The sequence below is a fragment of the Aulonocara sp. 'chitande type north' Nkhata Bay genome, linkage group LG10 (genome assembly GCF_057382095.1).
Source record: "Aulonocara sp. 'chitande type north' Nkhata Bay isolate Kocher_YH1m ecotype deep benthic linkage group LG10, A_spYH_male_GT1.1, whole genome shotgun sequence".
Lineage (NCBI taxonomy): Eukaryota > Metazoa > Chordata > Actinopteri > Cichliformes > Cichlidae > Aulonocara > Aulonocara sp. 'chitande type north' Nkhata Bay.
In genome coordinates this window covers 20,875,435-20,892,205 of record NC_141353.1, presented here as the reverse complement: position 1 = coordinate 20,892,205, position 16,771 = coordinate 20,875,435, and the positions used below count along the sequence as shown (strand labels likewise).

The following is a 16,771-nucleotide window of genomic DNA, read 5'->3' as shown; positions in this document are numbered from 1 at the left end:
TAATCTACATATGTAAACTGACCTTAAATCAACTTTGCATCATGCAAAACCTGACAGCCAGCAGACAATTTCACAGCCTTGACATTGTCGAACAATTAAACATCCACACACCCAAGAGAAAGAGCAAAATTAGGACTTACTATTAGGGCAAAAGGTAGCAAATGACTTATATGTTATTTTCTTTTTATTCCAAAGATCTCTTCAGCTCATAATGCACTGCGATAAACCCAGAGAGAAATATGACCAATAACAAAATGGGTGACTGATAAGCAGTCATCCAGCCAGAGCCTACAGATGGATAGTGCACGCAGATAGTGCATGCAGAGCAGCACTGCTATATCAGAGACAAAGATGTGAAATTTTCTGCATAAATGGACCAGCAGGAATACTGAGTGACACTTTAAACGTGGTTTTTTTTTTTGTTTTTTTTTTAAACATTTCATACACATTGCTGTTTTGTCCTTCACAAAATGCGGTATGGTTCGAGCTTGCTTACACTGCCACCTGTTGTCCTTTTCTTCGTCTCTGGCTCCCCCACCTTCTACCTGCCCATTCTCTCTGTGTGTGATGGATGCCTGCATGTCTTTTTTTTTTTTTTTTTTTTTTGCTCTATAGACAATTCATACACTCTAGGCTCACACTTACATTTTTATTGCATTCTTTTGTTTGTCTTTAGTCTAATACAATGTAACATTTGAAAAGAACATTTAAATATATTGTTAGTCCTTGGGTGAATGAAATTAAGTCTTTCTAGCTTTCTAGACTAAGAATCGGGTCTGAAGAATCCATGTTTTATCCTCCAGAGGAGGAGGATAAAAAAGAAAGGAGGAAAGGAGGAAAGGAGGAAAAAAAAGGTTTAGTTTAACTTTTTTTGTGATTTGTGTCCACTACTGGATGAATGGAATGGAACAGATGGATAGGCTGGGTCTCACAAGGATATGAACACTGGTTGTATGTCATTGGTAAAACATCTACACTTCATCTTGGTTGCTTAACATAAAATCCACTGTGGTGGTGTACAGAAGCATAATTGTCCAATTTCTCATCGACTTGATTAGTTTTAAAATTTAAAACAAATAGCAAATAAAGTTAATAAAGTTTTAAGCACAAAGGGGATAACCTAACATCTGAGCCAACTGAATCACTGAATTAGAAAATGTAACCTCATAAACTCACTTATTAGTGGATGGCAGATATTAATGCACAAGAGACACAGTTACAGACGCAAGTTATACAACCACTTATTTAGAAAATGGTTCATTTACTTTCAATAAGGAAAAACCTGTTACTCAGTTGCAAGATACTCATTTGGTTGAAAGCAGCTTTCCATCTTTGAGCCTACTTAATTCTGCAAATGCAAAAATCAAGCCTTCCTTTTTAATCTTACGTCAATTTTATCCAGTTTTTGTTTCTTCTCTAATAAGTCTATTTTGCACCTTTGCTGGTGTGATTTTAAACCACCATACACTTTTGTGATATATGTATAATTATAGTTTCTTGTAGAGATATACAGCGCCAGATATGTAGCCATCCTCGTGCTCCGACACAGCTCTCTCCCAGTTTTCCACCTCTGTGACCTCCACACAAGTCCAAAGCCCCTCGTTCTCCATCTGCCTGAGCTCAGAGTCAAGAAAGCCTTTGTACTCCAGATTGTCCTGGTTACTTCTGGTAGTCATGCAAATGTAGCCACCTGGTGGAAAGAGATGATAGTGCAGTAAGTGATGAGAGCTCATCTTCAGTAAAGTGATGGGAAACTGTAGGTGAGACAGCACTGGAACAACAACAACAAAAACATATTCACACCTGGTTTGGTGGACTTGCACAGATCTCTGACCACAGCAGGAGGGACATGACCAAAACTTAGTCCTCCAACAATCACAACCACATCAAACGAATCTACTGCAAAAGGTAGAAAAGGGGAATTAGTGCTTTAAGGATAAGGCTTGGACTTAAAACATGGGCATAATCTTTTAACATGAAAGCATGTCCTTATAAATGGTAAGTGGCCTGTATTTGTATAGCGCTTTACTTAGTCCCTATGGACCCCAAAGCGCTTTACACTACATTCAGTCATCCACCCATTCACACACATTTACACACTGGTGATGACAAGCTATATTGTAGCCACAGCTGCCCTGGGGCGCACTGACAGAAGCGAGGCTGCCGGACACTGGTGCCACTGGGCCCTCTGACCACCACCAGTAGGCAACGGGTGAAGTGTCTTGCCCAAGGACACAACGACCGAGACTGTCAGAGCCGGGGCTCGAACCGGCAACCTTCCGATTACAGGATGAACTGCCAACTCTTGAGCCAATTAAATTTATAATTTAACAACATATAAAAATTACCTTGAGCAGAAATAAGGACAATTTCCTAATATGAGTACAGAGAATGACAATGACATAGGAAAGCAATAACAGGTAAGTGTTGTATAAAATATAAAGATAAATAATATCATATGACAATAACAGTAATTCTTTTACTTTTTAAAATTATGATTTTAGATTTCATAACAATAAAAAAACGTGAAAACAATCACTTGAAATGCGATAATTTTAAAATAGCTCTGAAAAATAGAGACACACAAGCACTAATTAAAAGCATCTTACCTGAGAACCGAAAATTTAATTACACAGTAATTAATGACTTGGATAAAATAATAATAAAGCTTTAAATACCCCACTGGATAGGCAGTGGCTCCTCTCCCAGCATGATCTGCTTCGAATCCTGGTACAACCCGCTCTGTCTTGCCAACTCCAACATAGCTTTGCTTCCATCTACCCCCACAAACTTTCCAAATCCAAGTTTCTTCAACTGTGCAACATGTTTAGGTTGTTATCAGACACATAGTTATTAAGTTGTAGAATCAAGAAAGAAAAGGTCACTACATTATAAGAAATTTCTAGACATTTATTAAGACTGAAAAAGATCAAATATCAACAATGTTTTCAAAAAAGGATTTGTCAGATATTAAATTGCAAATCACTTCATTAAGACTGCAGATTTACAGTTTCTCCCTGAGGCCATGTGTTCTTTTTCTATTTTACCTGTGTGGCCACCAGTCCTGTACCACAGGCCACATCCAATACGACGGCACCTTCACGATCTCCACTGAAATGGGAAGAGATGCAGTTTGCTGCCAGAGTTGGTGCACGGTAATCCAGGACAGCCACATCCTACTCAAAAACATGAACAGTTACCCATTAATTATGTATGAAACACATACATAACATTGTTCCATCAGATAAATCCTATAGAACTGTAATTTGTACTCTTTTACTTTATATTACATATGTAACGATAAATTTCACAACATTGTATTTTCAGATGCATATTCTTCTTATAATAAAATTGCACTGTGCTAACAATTTATTTTATTGACCTGGAAAAAAGTACCAATATTTTCACTATTATCCATTAGATATCCATCCAAAAGATTAGTACGTGTCAAACATTGCTAAAAAATTACAGTAGACTAAAGGTTATACCATACAAAACAACAGAGTGACAAATGTAACACTAGTGCCTAAAATTATAACATTTAAGCATGTAAACTACAAGGAACTAGAATAGAAAAACAAGCCATATAGGCAGTGATGTGGCTAATAATAAAAATCAGCAAGTATTAGTAAAATATAAAAGGTAAGGTTATCTCACCTGATCATAGTTCTCTGCCCAGGAGTTGTAAAAGGAGACCTTGTCCGTTGATGTTGTGTTTTTATGGGCTGATAGAATAACTGCTTTCACATTTTCAAATGTGTTAGCCACAGCTGACATTATATACACACCTGCTGAGAAGAAACAAACATAGTCAAGCAAAATCAGAACAACCAGAGACTCCAAGTGTGCATACACATTACAGATACAGTCTTAATATATAGGCAGCGTACATTCTTTGGTTCATTTTCTAGCAAATTTAATTTTTGGTTTTGAGATTTTAATTGCTCTGTCAGTCATCATAAATTTAATTTGTTCGTCTACTCAACAGATCTGTTGACTACTTTCACATTAGCCTAATTAAAGAGCAAAAATGAACAATTTTGGAAACTAAAACCAGCATACGTTTGTCTGAACAGACTGAATCATTAATCAATTAACACAACAGCTGCACATTATTATCATTATTTTTATTGTATTGTAACGTTCACAAGAACCAGACGGTTGGGGTCTCAGTTTGTCCGTTTATTCGGCACATAAGCCAGCGGGTTGTTAACTCAGGGGGAAGCGCTCTCGAACTACACCTCTCTTCAGCCTGGCACACACACAGAACAACCAGGTCCCCCCCACCCCTTCCTGTACACCACCCTCACTACTTCCTGCAGCCCAACCAAACATGAATCTTAAAGGAACAACAACAGTGTGCAGAGAAAACCAACATGTCACTGTCCAGTAACACTTAACCATCGTTACAGTATTATTATAACTTCTGCAATGTAGTAAATAACACGGGCTCTTTCGGCTTGCAGAAGACACAATCTGCTGCATACATACATATATGTATACGTGTCAAGATACAGAGACAGGGCGCCAGTTTACCAGCGGTCGTCTCCCTGGATCTTTCTTCTTTCTCCGTTCACACTCCAACAATAAAGACAGGATTACTGCTGCAAACTGAATCGGGGACACCGAGAGCCTGTGCAGCAACACCAGGAAACAACCAATGACTGTATAAAAGGGCGGGCACGCTATTCCCTCAGTAAAGTCTTTCAGGTAAAGAGGCAGCTTTCTCTGCTCTTTTTCCGCCATAAAGAGGCGTTTACATTCTTTCAGATTATTTTCTTTCCTATACATTTTATTTTATAGTATGTGATCTTTGCTAGCTGCTGCATTCACGGCCACACACCACGCCTGGAACCAGTATTTCCCAACAACCACCGAAGGAGGCCTTTGAACTCACGCTTGCTCATGCGCAGTAGCGTTATCCACAGTTGCTATTCGTGTTCCCACCTGTAGAGTGTTTGGGAATCAAAACAAAAATCTTCTGGAAAGTCGTCCTAGATTTTAACAGAAAGCTAACCCACCTAAAACCGAGAGAGTTAGCACAGTTGTTCCCAAGTGTTATTTGAATCAGCTTTAACATCTGAATTTCGCTTAATTAGATGTATTTCATCATGGGAGTTTCTCAAAAGTTTTGCTCTTTCTACAACTTTTTCTGCTCGGTTTTCGTGGCATAGCTGGGAAGCTAACTGCTGTTTGTTGTAGTAAATGTTAGCCTAGCATTGCTCTCCCCACACAAAAGCCCTGCCTCTTCTCAGAGTTGTTGGACACCAGAAGTTTCAAACTTTATTAAGCGGTAATGGCCCCATCTAACTTTTTAATGCATGTTGTTTTGATTAATTTTTTTCGTATCTCTAAAACCGCTGGAAAAACTAAATTATCGTTTGGATGCTAAAGAGAACATGATCAAGAAGCAGTTCCTTCCATGCGCTTAACACCGTAAATTACATTAAAAACATGCTACTTAAGTCATGAGTTGGTTCATCGTATCACTTGTTAAATGTAATTTGTAGCTCTATAATCTGTTGTGTTAATTTTTTTCCACAGCTTTTTGACCGAAACGTCTTCAAAATGTCTATCCTGGGATTAAAGAAGAAGCAGCCAAAGACTTTTAAAGTCAAAGTTATCACTATGGATGCTGAAATGGAGTTTAGCTGCGAGGTATGGATATATGCGAGCCTGTATGATATGTCGAAGTATAATAATTAACTGTGATTACATTTTTATATATAATCTTTGGCTCATTTAAAATGAACCCCCAGATTAACAGTAAAGAATTGCTTGAAAAGTCCATGCATCATACCTTGCAAAAGTTAAATTGGGCAAAATTGTACGAGGCCTTTCACTGGTTTTAAACGTGAAGGGCACTGCTGTAATCTAAGACGCATGTCATGCAACCTCATGTGTGGGTTTACCCAGGAGATAGTTTATCAGCAGCAGTTATAGATCCTGACACACGTTATCTTGTGATTGATTGAGCAAGTAAATGACAGTCAACAATGGCTATACTCATGTGGGGCCTCTGCTGTGTGAAATAATACCGCTGCTTTCCCCCCACAAACATTGATATGTTATCTTTTTAAACCACAGCTCATTTTTGTCCTGTGAAAGATTACATTTCACAGGATACATTAGATTCTTGGGGATGTGTCCCACCTACACTATAACACACTGCAGGGAGCCCTGCCAGTACACCAGGATTGAAACATTCTTATAATAATTATTCTTACATTTTTCTTTATATTGAGACAGGACAGTTAAAGGGCTCCAGCTGCAAATACCCTTGCTTTGAGCATTTTCACTTGCTCATATCTTTCTAACTCTTTTCTTTTCAGGTCAAGTGGAAAGGTAAAGACCTCTTTGACCTGGTATGTCGAACTGTTGGTTTGAGGGAGACCTGGTTTTTTGGACTTAGGTACACAGTAAAGGATACCTATGCCTGGCTAAAACCAGACAAGCGGGTAAGTGAAGGAATAATTCTAAGGAGATTGGCTCTGAGATCCAAAAATAAACAAATAAACCCCCAATTTAAAAAAAAAGAGTGTAAAATGTCAATAAAAACATGGCGCAATAATTTACAGACCTCATAGAGCCACATGTTATTCACAATAGACTCTAAATGCATATAAAATCTTTGAACGGCAAAAATGTCCCATTTTAGGAAAGTTGGGACAGGGTCATGTTTACCACTGTGAAGCATGCACTATTCTTTTAATACCAGCCTGTAAAAATCTGGAACAGGAAGAGAGCCGCTGCTGGATTTCTGGGAGATGAATGTTGTCCCGTTCTTGTCAGAGTTAATATTCTAGTTAATATTCTAGCTTTTTCGTATTTTTTTGTACCATGGAGTACCAAATGATTTCAGCTGGTGAACTGCAGCCAGGCAGTACCTGGACTCTACTATGAAGTATGGAATTATGGAAGGCTTTCCCGGAAAAAGAGGTCACCTGGATATTTGGAAGGTTATACAGGTTGCTTAAATAAGACATTTATATTGGCTAGATCAGTCAGCGTTGTATTTCAGCGTGCAAATATTTCTTCAAGCTGGAAGAGAGAAATTCTAAATGAGTTGAGAAATTTGTTTTCCGTGGAATGGAACATGATGTTTTCTATGTTCTTCTGTAAAACGTATATGGCTTTATAGGATCTGCAGATCACTGTATTCTGCCCAATACCCCAACTTTTTTTGAATGGTTGTATAAACACAATATAATAACTTTTCCTTTTCATCTTTCATCAAGGTCTTGGACCAGGAGGTTCCTAAGGACTCTCCCATAACATTTAATTTCCTTGCTAAATTTTTCCCGGAAAAAGTAGAAGAAGAGCTGGTTCAAGAAATAACTCAACACCTCTTCTTCTTACAGGTACTCTGATAACTTTGTGGTGAAACCTTTAGGTGAATTTCTTTCTTTTAGTTTATTTTGAATTTTAACTCGACCTGTGTGTAGCATTTACCTCACGTCTAAGAAGCTTTTATGTAGCTCAGTACATGTTCACACATGTTGTCAAACTCTTGTTTAGGTAAAAAAACAGATATTAGATGAAGAGATATTCTGCTCCCCTGAAGCTTCAGTTCTGTTGGCATCATATGCTGTCCAAGCTAAGGTAAGAAAATTTGGAGGGTCAAATTCTCACTAAACCAGCAGTTGCTCGGCCTTCTTTTATCTGAAAATAATTAGTCTCCTGGAGTACATTTGCTGCTGGAGACCATCATGCAAATATGAAACAAAATCAATATAATGCAGATTAGTTATATGGACAGCATGAAGAGCAGTGCATTCATGAGATACAAAAGGGCTAAAATTTGATAAAGGGCAACTTATTTACTGCACAGATCCTAATGACCTATGTTATTCAACCAAACTCTGAATAAATATTTTCCTCTGTGTGTCATTAATGTTTGATTTGTTGTTTACTGTTGTTTCCCTTTCAGTATGGAGACTTTGATACAAACTTCCATAAACCAGGCTTCCTGGCACAAGATGAGCTTTTGCCAAAAACAGTAAGTATACAGGTCTCTGTGCAGATTTGACCTATGAAAACTGGTGCTTCCCAGAATTATTTTCTTTTGTTAGCAGTCATTTCTGGCCGAGTTTGTCAGACACCATCTGTGCATTCAGTGTATTAACATTTTCCCTGTGATCCTGTGTCTTTATCCCAGGTTGTGATGCAGTACCAAATGACAGCAGACATGTGGGAGGAGAAGATCACAGCTTGGTATGCCGAGCACAGAGGCCTCGCCAGGTACAGCTGACCCAGGGGGCTGCTGAAGACCAGCATGTGAAGACTTATTAACACCTTTAGCAAAAGATTGCACGAGATCATGTAGTTTAAGTGTAATCGGTGTATCATTGTGTGATCCCCTTTCTTATTTTCACATCGTCCATATAGAGATGAAGCTGAGATGGAATACCTAAAGATTGCTCAGGATCTTGAGATGTATGGTGTCAGCTACTTTGAAATTACTGTGAGTGTGAATTAGTATGACTTGATTTCACATTTTTGAATCTGACATTTAACTTTGCTGTCTCTTGGGTTAACATTTGTGTTTCTACATATATTGGCAGCAAAATAAGAGGGACACAAACCTCCTACTTGGAGTTGATGCCCAGGGTCTTCACATCTACAGCCCCAACAGCAAACTCGCCCCTAACAAGTCCTTTCCTTGGAGCGGCATCCGTAATATCTCCTATAGTGAAAAGGAGGTAAGGGCAAGGAGTGGGCTGTCCTGCAGACAAACTGGGCATAATGCTCACATCCAAAATAATATGCTTAAAATACTCTTAGATTGATATATTTTGTCTGCAATTTTTTTGCCTCTCATTACGTTCCTGCCACCTGAATTGAAACACTTGTGGGTATTTTTAAATGGCTGTTTTGTATTACTGTGTCTGTGTATCTGAGAATCCATTAAAAACATAAATGCAGCATTCATGGGCACGCTTGGATTGTATTCCACATCTTTGGTCCTATTCCAACAAATTTGTATTTTCAACATTTTAATGTCATCCAGTCATTCTGGCCTAGGGAAGAGTTGGTGAGTACAGATTCAGTAACAGTGAAAGTGATCAACAGTGAGTAACAGCCAGCAACCTCCATGGGTTGCTGGCTGTTACTATATGAATTCCGTTACAAGGTTTGCTGCACTAGAAACCCTCTTGCAATTTGTTTTGGGTCCTAACAGACACTTTGATTCGTAATTTATTTCAAACATGTAAACAATATACAGGTACATTTAGAAAAGAAAATAAGAAAGAAAAAATAATAATATACAAAAAAAAATCAATACATTTCAATATAGCTACCGTTCTGATTAATTTACATGTTGAAACGGAGTGGGAAGAAGTAAACGCTTATTTAATCCCACCCCTTTGCCATAAATTATCAGTTAATATTTAGTCAGCTTCCTTACTGCTATAATTTGTAATAAAAGTAGTGAACAGATTTCTATAATATCACATCATGATTTATTTATTTTTTTAAATAGAGACATTCACTTAATTTTAATATTTTCCTTTTCTTTTCAACCATAGTTTGTGCAAATATACCAGATTTCCTGGAAACACTCGTTAAATACTAGCTGAGTGTAAGTCTGGACAATATATTGAGTTTTTAAGACATATTAAAAAGGATGCGGGATGAGACAATGTTGTTTATGTTTCATTAAAATTATACTCGGATGAGCAGCCGTAGCACATTCGACTAAAAAGAAAAGATCACTGGCAAGCTTCTTGGAACATAGACTGTGATGCTGATTCTCTCAAATGGTGGAAGGAACATAAAGTTGGCTATCCAGCAATGAACTGCCTGGCCAAAAATGATCTTTGTGTGTCAGCTACCAGACACCCTTCTGAAAAGCTTTTCAGTTACAGCTTAACAATGTAACCTGTCACAGGGCATCTTGCTCTGTTTTGTTGTTGTTTTTTTTATATATCTATATCTATATGTATATATCTTTATAATTATTCCCAGTTTTTACAAAGAAACTCACTGGCTAGAAAAAGGGATAAAATTTTCCTCATTTTATTCCATTTCATACTTTTGCATGCAAGCGTTGCATTTTCTTGATTGCACAAATGTGAGTCTTTGGTATGCAAGAAAATAACATTTTATTTAAGGGGCATTGTTATTTAATATATGCAGATAATTAACTTTTCTTATTTATATTTTTGTAGCATTTTCCATGTACATCTTAAGTTGTATGTTAACAAACGTGCCTGTGTGACATTTGGTTTTGATTTTGAACTGCCTTTTAGTTATATTATTACAGCCTTACAGCTGTATATTGGAAACTGCTTTCTTTCAGTGTCATATTTTCTTTCATATTGATCTGTTGTAAACTGTGCTCTCGGTTAATCTGCATGTTTTGTTTTGTTTTTTGTTTTCATGTTGTTCCAGTTCACAATCAAACCTCTGGACAAGAAGAAAGATGTTTTCAAGTTCTACTCATCTCAGCTGCGTGTCAACAAGCTGGTTGGTTTGCCTCTGTGTTTGTGATGTCATCTACTTAAAGGTTAAATGTTGTATGTCGTAAGTTTGTGCTGATTATGTTTCACCTGACTCCTTAGATCCTGCAGTTGTGCATTGGGAATCATGATTTGTTTATGAGGAGGAGGAAGGTGGACTCAATTGAAGTGCAGCAGATGAAAGCTCAAGCCAAAGAGGAAAAGGCCCGCAAGAAGGTCTGTGGTCTCAACTCCATTGGAACATCACATTAGATAGGATGCTCACAGTGATCCATCATAAATCTTTTATTGTGGTTAACAAACTTTAAATGGTCCGCCATGTAGATGGAGCGCCAGATCCTGGCACGGGAGAAACAGATGAGGGAGGAAGCGGAACGGGCAAAAGAGGAAATGGAAAGAAGGCTGTTCCAGCTGCAGGATGAGGCACGACTGGCTAATGAGGCACTGGTGAGAATATTGTCATTTACGGTACCTGAGATAACTGTTGGATTTTCAGAGTTTATCTTATGCAACTTTGTAAAAATTTGGATTAAATGTTAAATAAATTTTGTCCAGCTGCGATCTGAGGAGACAGCAGACCTGCTGGCAGAGAAAGCTCAGATTGCTGAGGAAGAAGCGAAGCTGTTGGCCCACAAAGCTGCAGAAGCTGAGCAAGAGAGGCAGAGGTTAGAGGTCACAGCCATGAAGACCAAGGAGGAGAAGAGGCTCATGGAGCAGAAGATGAGGGAGGCGGAGCAGCTGGCTGTAAAACTGGTGGAGCAGTCTGAGCGGAGGTCTGAAATCATTTGAGTTTTTATTTGAGATATTTTCATTAGTTAAAATTTAATCCCCTTATAACTTTTGTCCGTGCATAACATTTATCAACTGGTAACTAAATAAATGAAACACTATTAATAAAAGTCCTCTAAAAATATTTCACATAAACCTGCAAAGATTTAGCCGAAGCTGGCATGTGGTGGTAATTTTAAAAAGAGTTTTCCACTTATTCTATTTTCAAAATGAGTAAAAAAAAAGATGCAGGAAACCCGAGATATGCTTTTGATTCCATCCAGTTTTCTTCCCTCTCAAAACCCAGCATTCCTCCTCAACCACCAACAGCATTGGGGTTCACTTCTAAAATGAATGTGTTAGAAAAACTGGGTCTGTTGCTCTGTCATTATCTTGATTCTGTTATAACATTAAGGCTGGGTTTAAACATGCATTGTTAAACTCAAAGGCACATGATCCCTTAAACTTAATTACTGAAATCACCTAAACTCAACCTAAACCTAAACTGCTATATATAAATGTGCTAACTGTGCTATGCATAAATAGGTCTGCAAATCACTTCGATAGGAGGATAAAAGCCATGTCATCGAGAGACACATGATGATCTTCATGTCTTTGATAAGAAGCCTATAATGCTTCATTTGTGTTCCTTTTGTTTCAGAATAAGTTGTAAAAAGAAAAGAAAAAAGTACTGCTCTGATAATAATCACATGTATTTACTTTACTCTTAGTTGAACTGACTAAATCTTTGATTCCAGGTTGAAAGAAGCTGATCACCTGAAACAGGACCTGACTGAGGCAAAGGATGCTGAGAGGAGAGCCAAGCAGAAGCTGCTGGAGATCACCAAAACAACCTACCCTGTACGTTGATCACACTACTGCTTCTCTGATCTCTGTGATGCCTGGATTTCTTTTGTAGATTGAAGGAGTTTGTTTTCATTATAAAAGCTCTGATCTCCGTGTTATTACGCTGCAAAGGCCATTGATTAGCTGCTCTAGGTAATTTATGAGCTTAATATGGACCATCAATTTGAGATCTTCAAAGTTATTTTTTTAGGGAGGATTATCATTTTTCTATAACTTCCCTCATTTATTTCTTGAAGTTAGCGATTTCATGTCTCCCAGAATGTTTTTAATGGCAAGAGAAGAGGTGCGAAATCTGTGGGTGTTACTAGTATTGCAGATTTATATTTATTAGTGTGGATAATTGACGAGAAAAAACCCACAAAACATTAATGTGTTTTATATCATTCACTATAAATGGACTTTGTTAGTAACCAAGTTAGAGAAAGCTGTATGCTTTTATGTGTTATTGCTCAAAATGAGGGATTTCAAATAGCAGTGGTATTACACACAAAACTGAATGTTCTGGACCAAGGCCAGGAAGATGGTGAAGGACCTCAGCCATCCCAACAACAGACTGTTCTCTCTGTTGAGGTCAGGAAAGCGATTCCGCTCCCTGAAGACCAACACAGAGAGACTGAGGAGGAGCTTCTTTCCGCAGGCGATACGGTCTCTCAATCACACCACCACACAGTACTGACCCACACATGGTAAATGGCCTGCATTTTTATAGCGCTTTTCTAGTCCATAGGACCCCAAAGCGCTTTACACTACATTCAGTCATCCACCCATTCACACACACATTCACACACTGGCGATGGCAAGCTACATTGTAGCCACAGCTGCCCTGGGGCGCACTGACAGAGGCGAGGCTGCCGGACACAGGCGCCACCGGGCCCTCTGACCACCACCAGTAGGCAAACATGGGGTTAGTATCTTGCCCAAGGATATTTGGCATGCAGCCAGGAGGCAGCCTGGGATTGAACCACCGACCTTCTGATTAGTGGCTGACCTGCTCTGCCACCTGAGCTACAGCCACATATGGTTCTTACACACACACTGGACTTTCTGGACTTTGTTTTTGCACAACACTGGTCACTATATTCTTCATTTCCAGTTAATACTTGTACAGCTGCTGTTATTGTGTATATATTTATTTATATTTAGATTTCTTCACAAGCAGTTGTCCAAGCATTTCACTACATATCGTACTGTGTATGACTGTGTACGTGACAAATAAAATTTGAATTTGATTTGATAATGATAATTCAGTGAATTATTTTGGTTTTTTGCCCTCATATGACCCCAGATTTTAAAAGTGTAATGTGCTTTACCTTTGTGAATATTTATACTTAAATGACATCTGTGTGCTTGTCTTCCAGCTCATAGCAGCTTATTCTGCTCCCCCTGCTCCTCCTGCTCCTCCTGAAGCAGCCGACTTTGCCTGCGAGTCACCACCTGCACGCCTCGACTTCAAGGACTCCGACATGAAACGGCTCTCTATGGAGATTGAGAGAGAGAGGTAAGCCGGGGTTTAAATCCCCTGCAACGGCACTTTAGAGTGACAGTTTGGCTGTTTGTTGATGATACTGTGGCATGCATAAATACAGGCTGGAGTACATGGAGAAGAGCAAACATCTTCAGGACCAGCTGAAGGAGCTCAAGTCTGAGATCGAGTCTCTGAAGCTGGAGGAGCAGCAGCAGCAACAGGCCAGTCTCTACAACCTGCACAGTGAGGCGAGGGGGTACATCCCAGAGCCCGTCTACATAGCTCACAGCAACGTACGTATGAGCCATTCATGTAATGTCATTAGTTTTATTGATGCTTAGTTATGTGTCAGAGTGTTAGTATAACCAAACCAGTAACTGCAGCTCACGCCCACTAATGATCCTAAGACCCAAACTCTTCCACAGCATGCATTTTGAATTTCTTTGATATTTGTGCTGATTGGGACCTGATGAATGTAAAAACAAAGAATTACCAGATTTTTTTTTTTACCTTATTTTTGTTTTTAAGAAAAATGAGAGCCACATATGAGGATATTCGTTTAAAAATTTGATAGAACAGTAGCAGTATAATGTCCTCGTAAGTGGATACCAGGCCCTTGTAGAGCAAAATTGAGTATTTTGGTCTAAATAACCCAAAACGTGATGCCCACATATGTGGATGCCAGGTCCTAGGAGGTTAATCAGGTTGTGAACAAACATCTGATATCCAAACATAACCTTTTCATTCAAAATGAAATTTTGGACAGTTTAAGTGCAAAATGTAATTTTTTGGGGTAATATTTCTTAAAATTTCAAAAATTCTAGATTAACATTAACATGCAAAAAGCAGATTGTGTTTATCATTTATTTTTATCTTATATTCTCTCCTAAGATCATTGATTGTTTTCATTTGTAGCACATTTATAAATGTTCTAATTTAAAAACTCTTCAGCATAAACTAGGTTTACAAGAAACACGCAGTCCACCACAATCAGTTCAGTTGAATTCAGTTTTTATTTGGCCTGTGTACTCACTGCATCACTGGTAATTACTGTTTGTCCTGTTGAGCTTGAATCACTGCTGGAATTTCAGATCTCATTATTCAAAGGACAACCAGAGCACCACAATATCTCTCGAACACGAATTTAAGAAAAGTCTAGATTAAAGAAAATGTTATAATGATGACAAATAAGGTTTAAAGTGGAGTGGTACTGTACTCAAAGGTTATCCATCGTCCTGGCTTTCTTTCATATTAAATTCAATCCTTTGACTATACTAATGTGAAAACATCTTCAAAGGAATTGCTTTTGTTATGTCAATATTTTACCACATAGAAGAAAATGATTTCAAATTGCATCTTAACATGTAACACAAACCGTTGCACTTCGAATTCTCGCATTTCTGTTTCACCGAGTTAGCCCTGAAGATAGCAGAATGTAATATGCAGCCGTATACTGATGATTCAGTTAAATTAAGGATATACCGGATCAGCAGACTTGGTAAATAGTTACTGTTGTAAATACTTTGTAATGCCAAAAGCATTTATGTGGCAAATATGAAATACTTGAAAATGTTTGCATTTGTATTTTTAGAATTACTGATTACTCCATGATTGCTCATGCTTCTCTTGTTTTGCAGAGAAACTCTGCATACATGTCTCAGATGGCCTTCTTTGAAGAAGTGTGATCCTGGCCCTTTAAAATTGAGGGAGCAGTTGCTGTGACGCTCTGCTTCCTCAGCCTGTTTGGTTAACGTTTACCTGACTGAAGCTAACAGACAGAAACTCTATGTTCTTTGGAAAGACTTTGAAATGAACTAATAACACTTGTGTGGCTTCCTGCGCAGACTGTTAGATTAAGTTTTGCCACCTGCAACACCTGCAGCATGTCAGCATCTAGAAAGAGTGCATTATTGGATGAGCGCTTCTTCAAGATATGTTGCTGAGGAGTTTTTATTTCATGCTTTTTGTTTGGTTTTAATGAATACTTAGCTGTAATGTGGTCAAATACATAACTATGCCTGCTTAATGTCGAGATATCCATTTGTGCCTTAAAATACTTTAAGACTGGGATTGTGTTAAAAAAGAAATTACGCTGCAACGTTGGCAAAGTTCAGATCAGTTGTGATGTCAGCTGCGATGAATGTCGTAAACAGGGTTCCTTCCACAGAAGCAAGATATTCTTCAGGCATGGGTTAGAGTTCAGATTTACCAACTGTTGTTCAGTAACACTCTGAACGTAGACTGTATGTAAACGAAAGGCTCTGGCCCCAATATATAGAAATCTATGAAAAACAATCTTGCTGCTCATCTTATTTTATTACCTAGACACTTTGGTGATGAAGTTATGGTCTCACTCTAGCTTCTAAGGTTGTTTTGTGCTTTATAAATAACGTCCCCATTTAGAGTGTAACAGATGATAAAATGCATGTGATTTACAGTGTGGTTTCCTTCTGACTGACAAAATACCGTCATACGAGGATGTAGTGCGTCTGGTTTCTCACTCACTCAGATCCTCCTCTTGCTTAAAATGCCTGGTTTTAAAAGGCATGAACATATATACATGGTGGTGCTGCCAGTGGATGCTTCTCTGCTCCTACTGTCTGGCTCAGGAGATCTGACAAAGATCGCTGACCTATTCATGCATAAAATGCCAGACTTGTGTCCACTTTTGTTGATGTTTTAGTGAAAGAAATGCCAAAACAAAGGCAACAGAGAAAAACTTTCCACAAGTGAAAAGTTGTTTCACATTATTTTAGTCTTTTAAACATGTTTAATTTGATATGTCGACATCAGTAATCTGACTTTAGGCTAACTTAATGTTCAGTCGCTGTTATTAACATTAAGTTATATTAGCTAAAGAGGAAAAAATGGAAAGGTTTTTATTAATGTAATAAATTAGAGTTGAACTGAGAATGATATTTGGCTACTGTTGTTGTATGTGTTCTTATTAGGTACTTCTAAGTAGAGCAGGGCAATATGACCAAAAATATTTATCACGATATACATTTGAAAATTTGCGATAACGATATAACTGACGATATAATTGACACTAGACAAAACACTTTACAACTACACAACTTTATTAATGCAAAAAAAACCCATCAATGTATTTTCACTTAAACAAGCAGCTTTTTATGTGCATTAAATGGTAAATGGCCTGCATTTGTATAGCGCTTTTCTAGTCCCTAAGGACCCCAAAGCGCTTCAC

General features: G+C 38.1%; 2 protein-coding genes across 6 annotated transcripts; one reads left to right on the top strand and one right to left on the bottom strand.

Moving 5' to 3' along the window:
* Positions 1-635: 635 nt before the first annotated feature.
* On the bottom strand, positions 636-4,853 carry mettl27 (methyltransferase like 27). 4 transcript variants are annotated; one of them, XM_086308992.1, is made up of 6 exons: positions 4,492-4,853; positions 3,658-3,788; positions 3,048-3,176; positions 2,679-2,814; positions 1,804-1,899; positions 636-1,690 (listed from the first exon to the last, which is right to left on the bottom strand). In XM_086308992.1, the coding sequence occupies exons 2-6, from the start codon at positions 3,775-3,777 to the stop codon at positions 1,488-1,490; spliced, it is 684 nt and encodes a 227-aa protein (XP_086165118.1). In that variant the 5' UTR covers positions 3,778-3,788; positions 4,492-4,853; the 3' UTR covers positions 636-1,487. The 4 variants fall into 4 exon arrangements, with proteins under 4 accessions (XP_086165118.1, XP_086165116.1, XP_086165117.1 ...); XM_086308990.1 differs by having other exon boundaries at positions 3,658-3,791; positions 4,537-4,853; XM_086308991.1 differs by having other exon boundaries at positions 4,537-4,853.
* On the top strand, positions 4,560-16,481 carry nf2b (NF2, moesin-ezrin-radixin like (MERLIN) tumor suppressor b). 2 transcript variants are annotated; one of them, XM_086308987.1, is made up of 17 exons: positions 4,560-4,710; positions 5,545-5,658; positions 6,333-6,458; positions 7,239-7,361; positions 7,519-7,602; positions 7,931-7,999; positions 8,159-8,241; positions 8,389-8,464; positions 8,565-8,702; positions 10,396-10,470; positions 10,566-10,679; positions 10,788-10,910; positions 11,019-11,236; positions 11,990-12,092; positions 13,457-13,596; positions 13,685-13,856; positions 15,201-16,481. In XM_086308987.1, the coding sequence occupies exons 2-17, from the start codon at positions 5,569-5,571 to the stop codon at positions 15,246-15,248; spliced, it is 1,782 nt and encodes a 593-aa protein (XP_086165113.1). In that variant the 5' UTR covers positions 4,560-4,710; positions 5,545-5,568; the 3' UTR covers positions 15,249-16,481. The 2 variants fall into 2 exon arrangements, with proteins under 2 accessions (XP_086165113.1, XP_086165112.1); XM_086308986.1 differs by lacking the exon at positions 4,560-4,710 and adding an exon at positions 4,946-5,293.
* Positions 16,482-16,771: the final 290 nt, after the last annotated feature.

Coding starts and splice junctions, on each gene's coding strand:
- nf2b (XM_086308987.1), top strand. CDS start 5,569: ATGTCTATCCTGGGATTAAAGAAGAAGCAGCCAAAGACTTTTAAAGTC. Junction 6,459..7,238: donor GGCTAAAACCAGACAAGCGG/GTAAGTGAAGGA, acceptor TCTTTCATCAAG/GTCTTGGACCAGGAGGTTCC. Junction 7,603..7,930: donor CATATGCTGTCCAAGCTAAG/GTAAGAAAATTT, acceptor TTTCCCTTTCAG/TATGGAGACTTTGATACAAA.
- mettl27 (XM_086308992.1), bottom strand. CDS start 3,777: ATGTCAGCTGTGGCTAACACATTTGAAAATGTGAAAGCAGTTATTCTA. Junction 2,815..3,047: donor CAGGACTGGTGGCCACACAG/GTAAAATAGAAA, acceptor CATGTTGCACAG/TTGAAGAAACTTGGATTTGG. Junction 1,691..1,803: donor GTGCAAGTCCACCAAACCAG/GTGTGAATATGT, acceptor TCTTTCCACCAG/GTGGCTACATTTGCATGACT.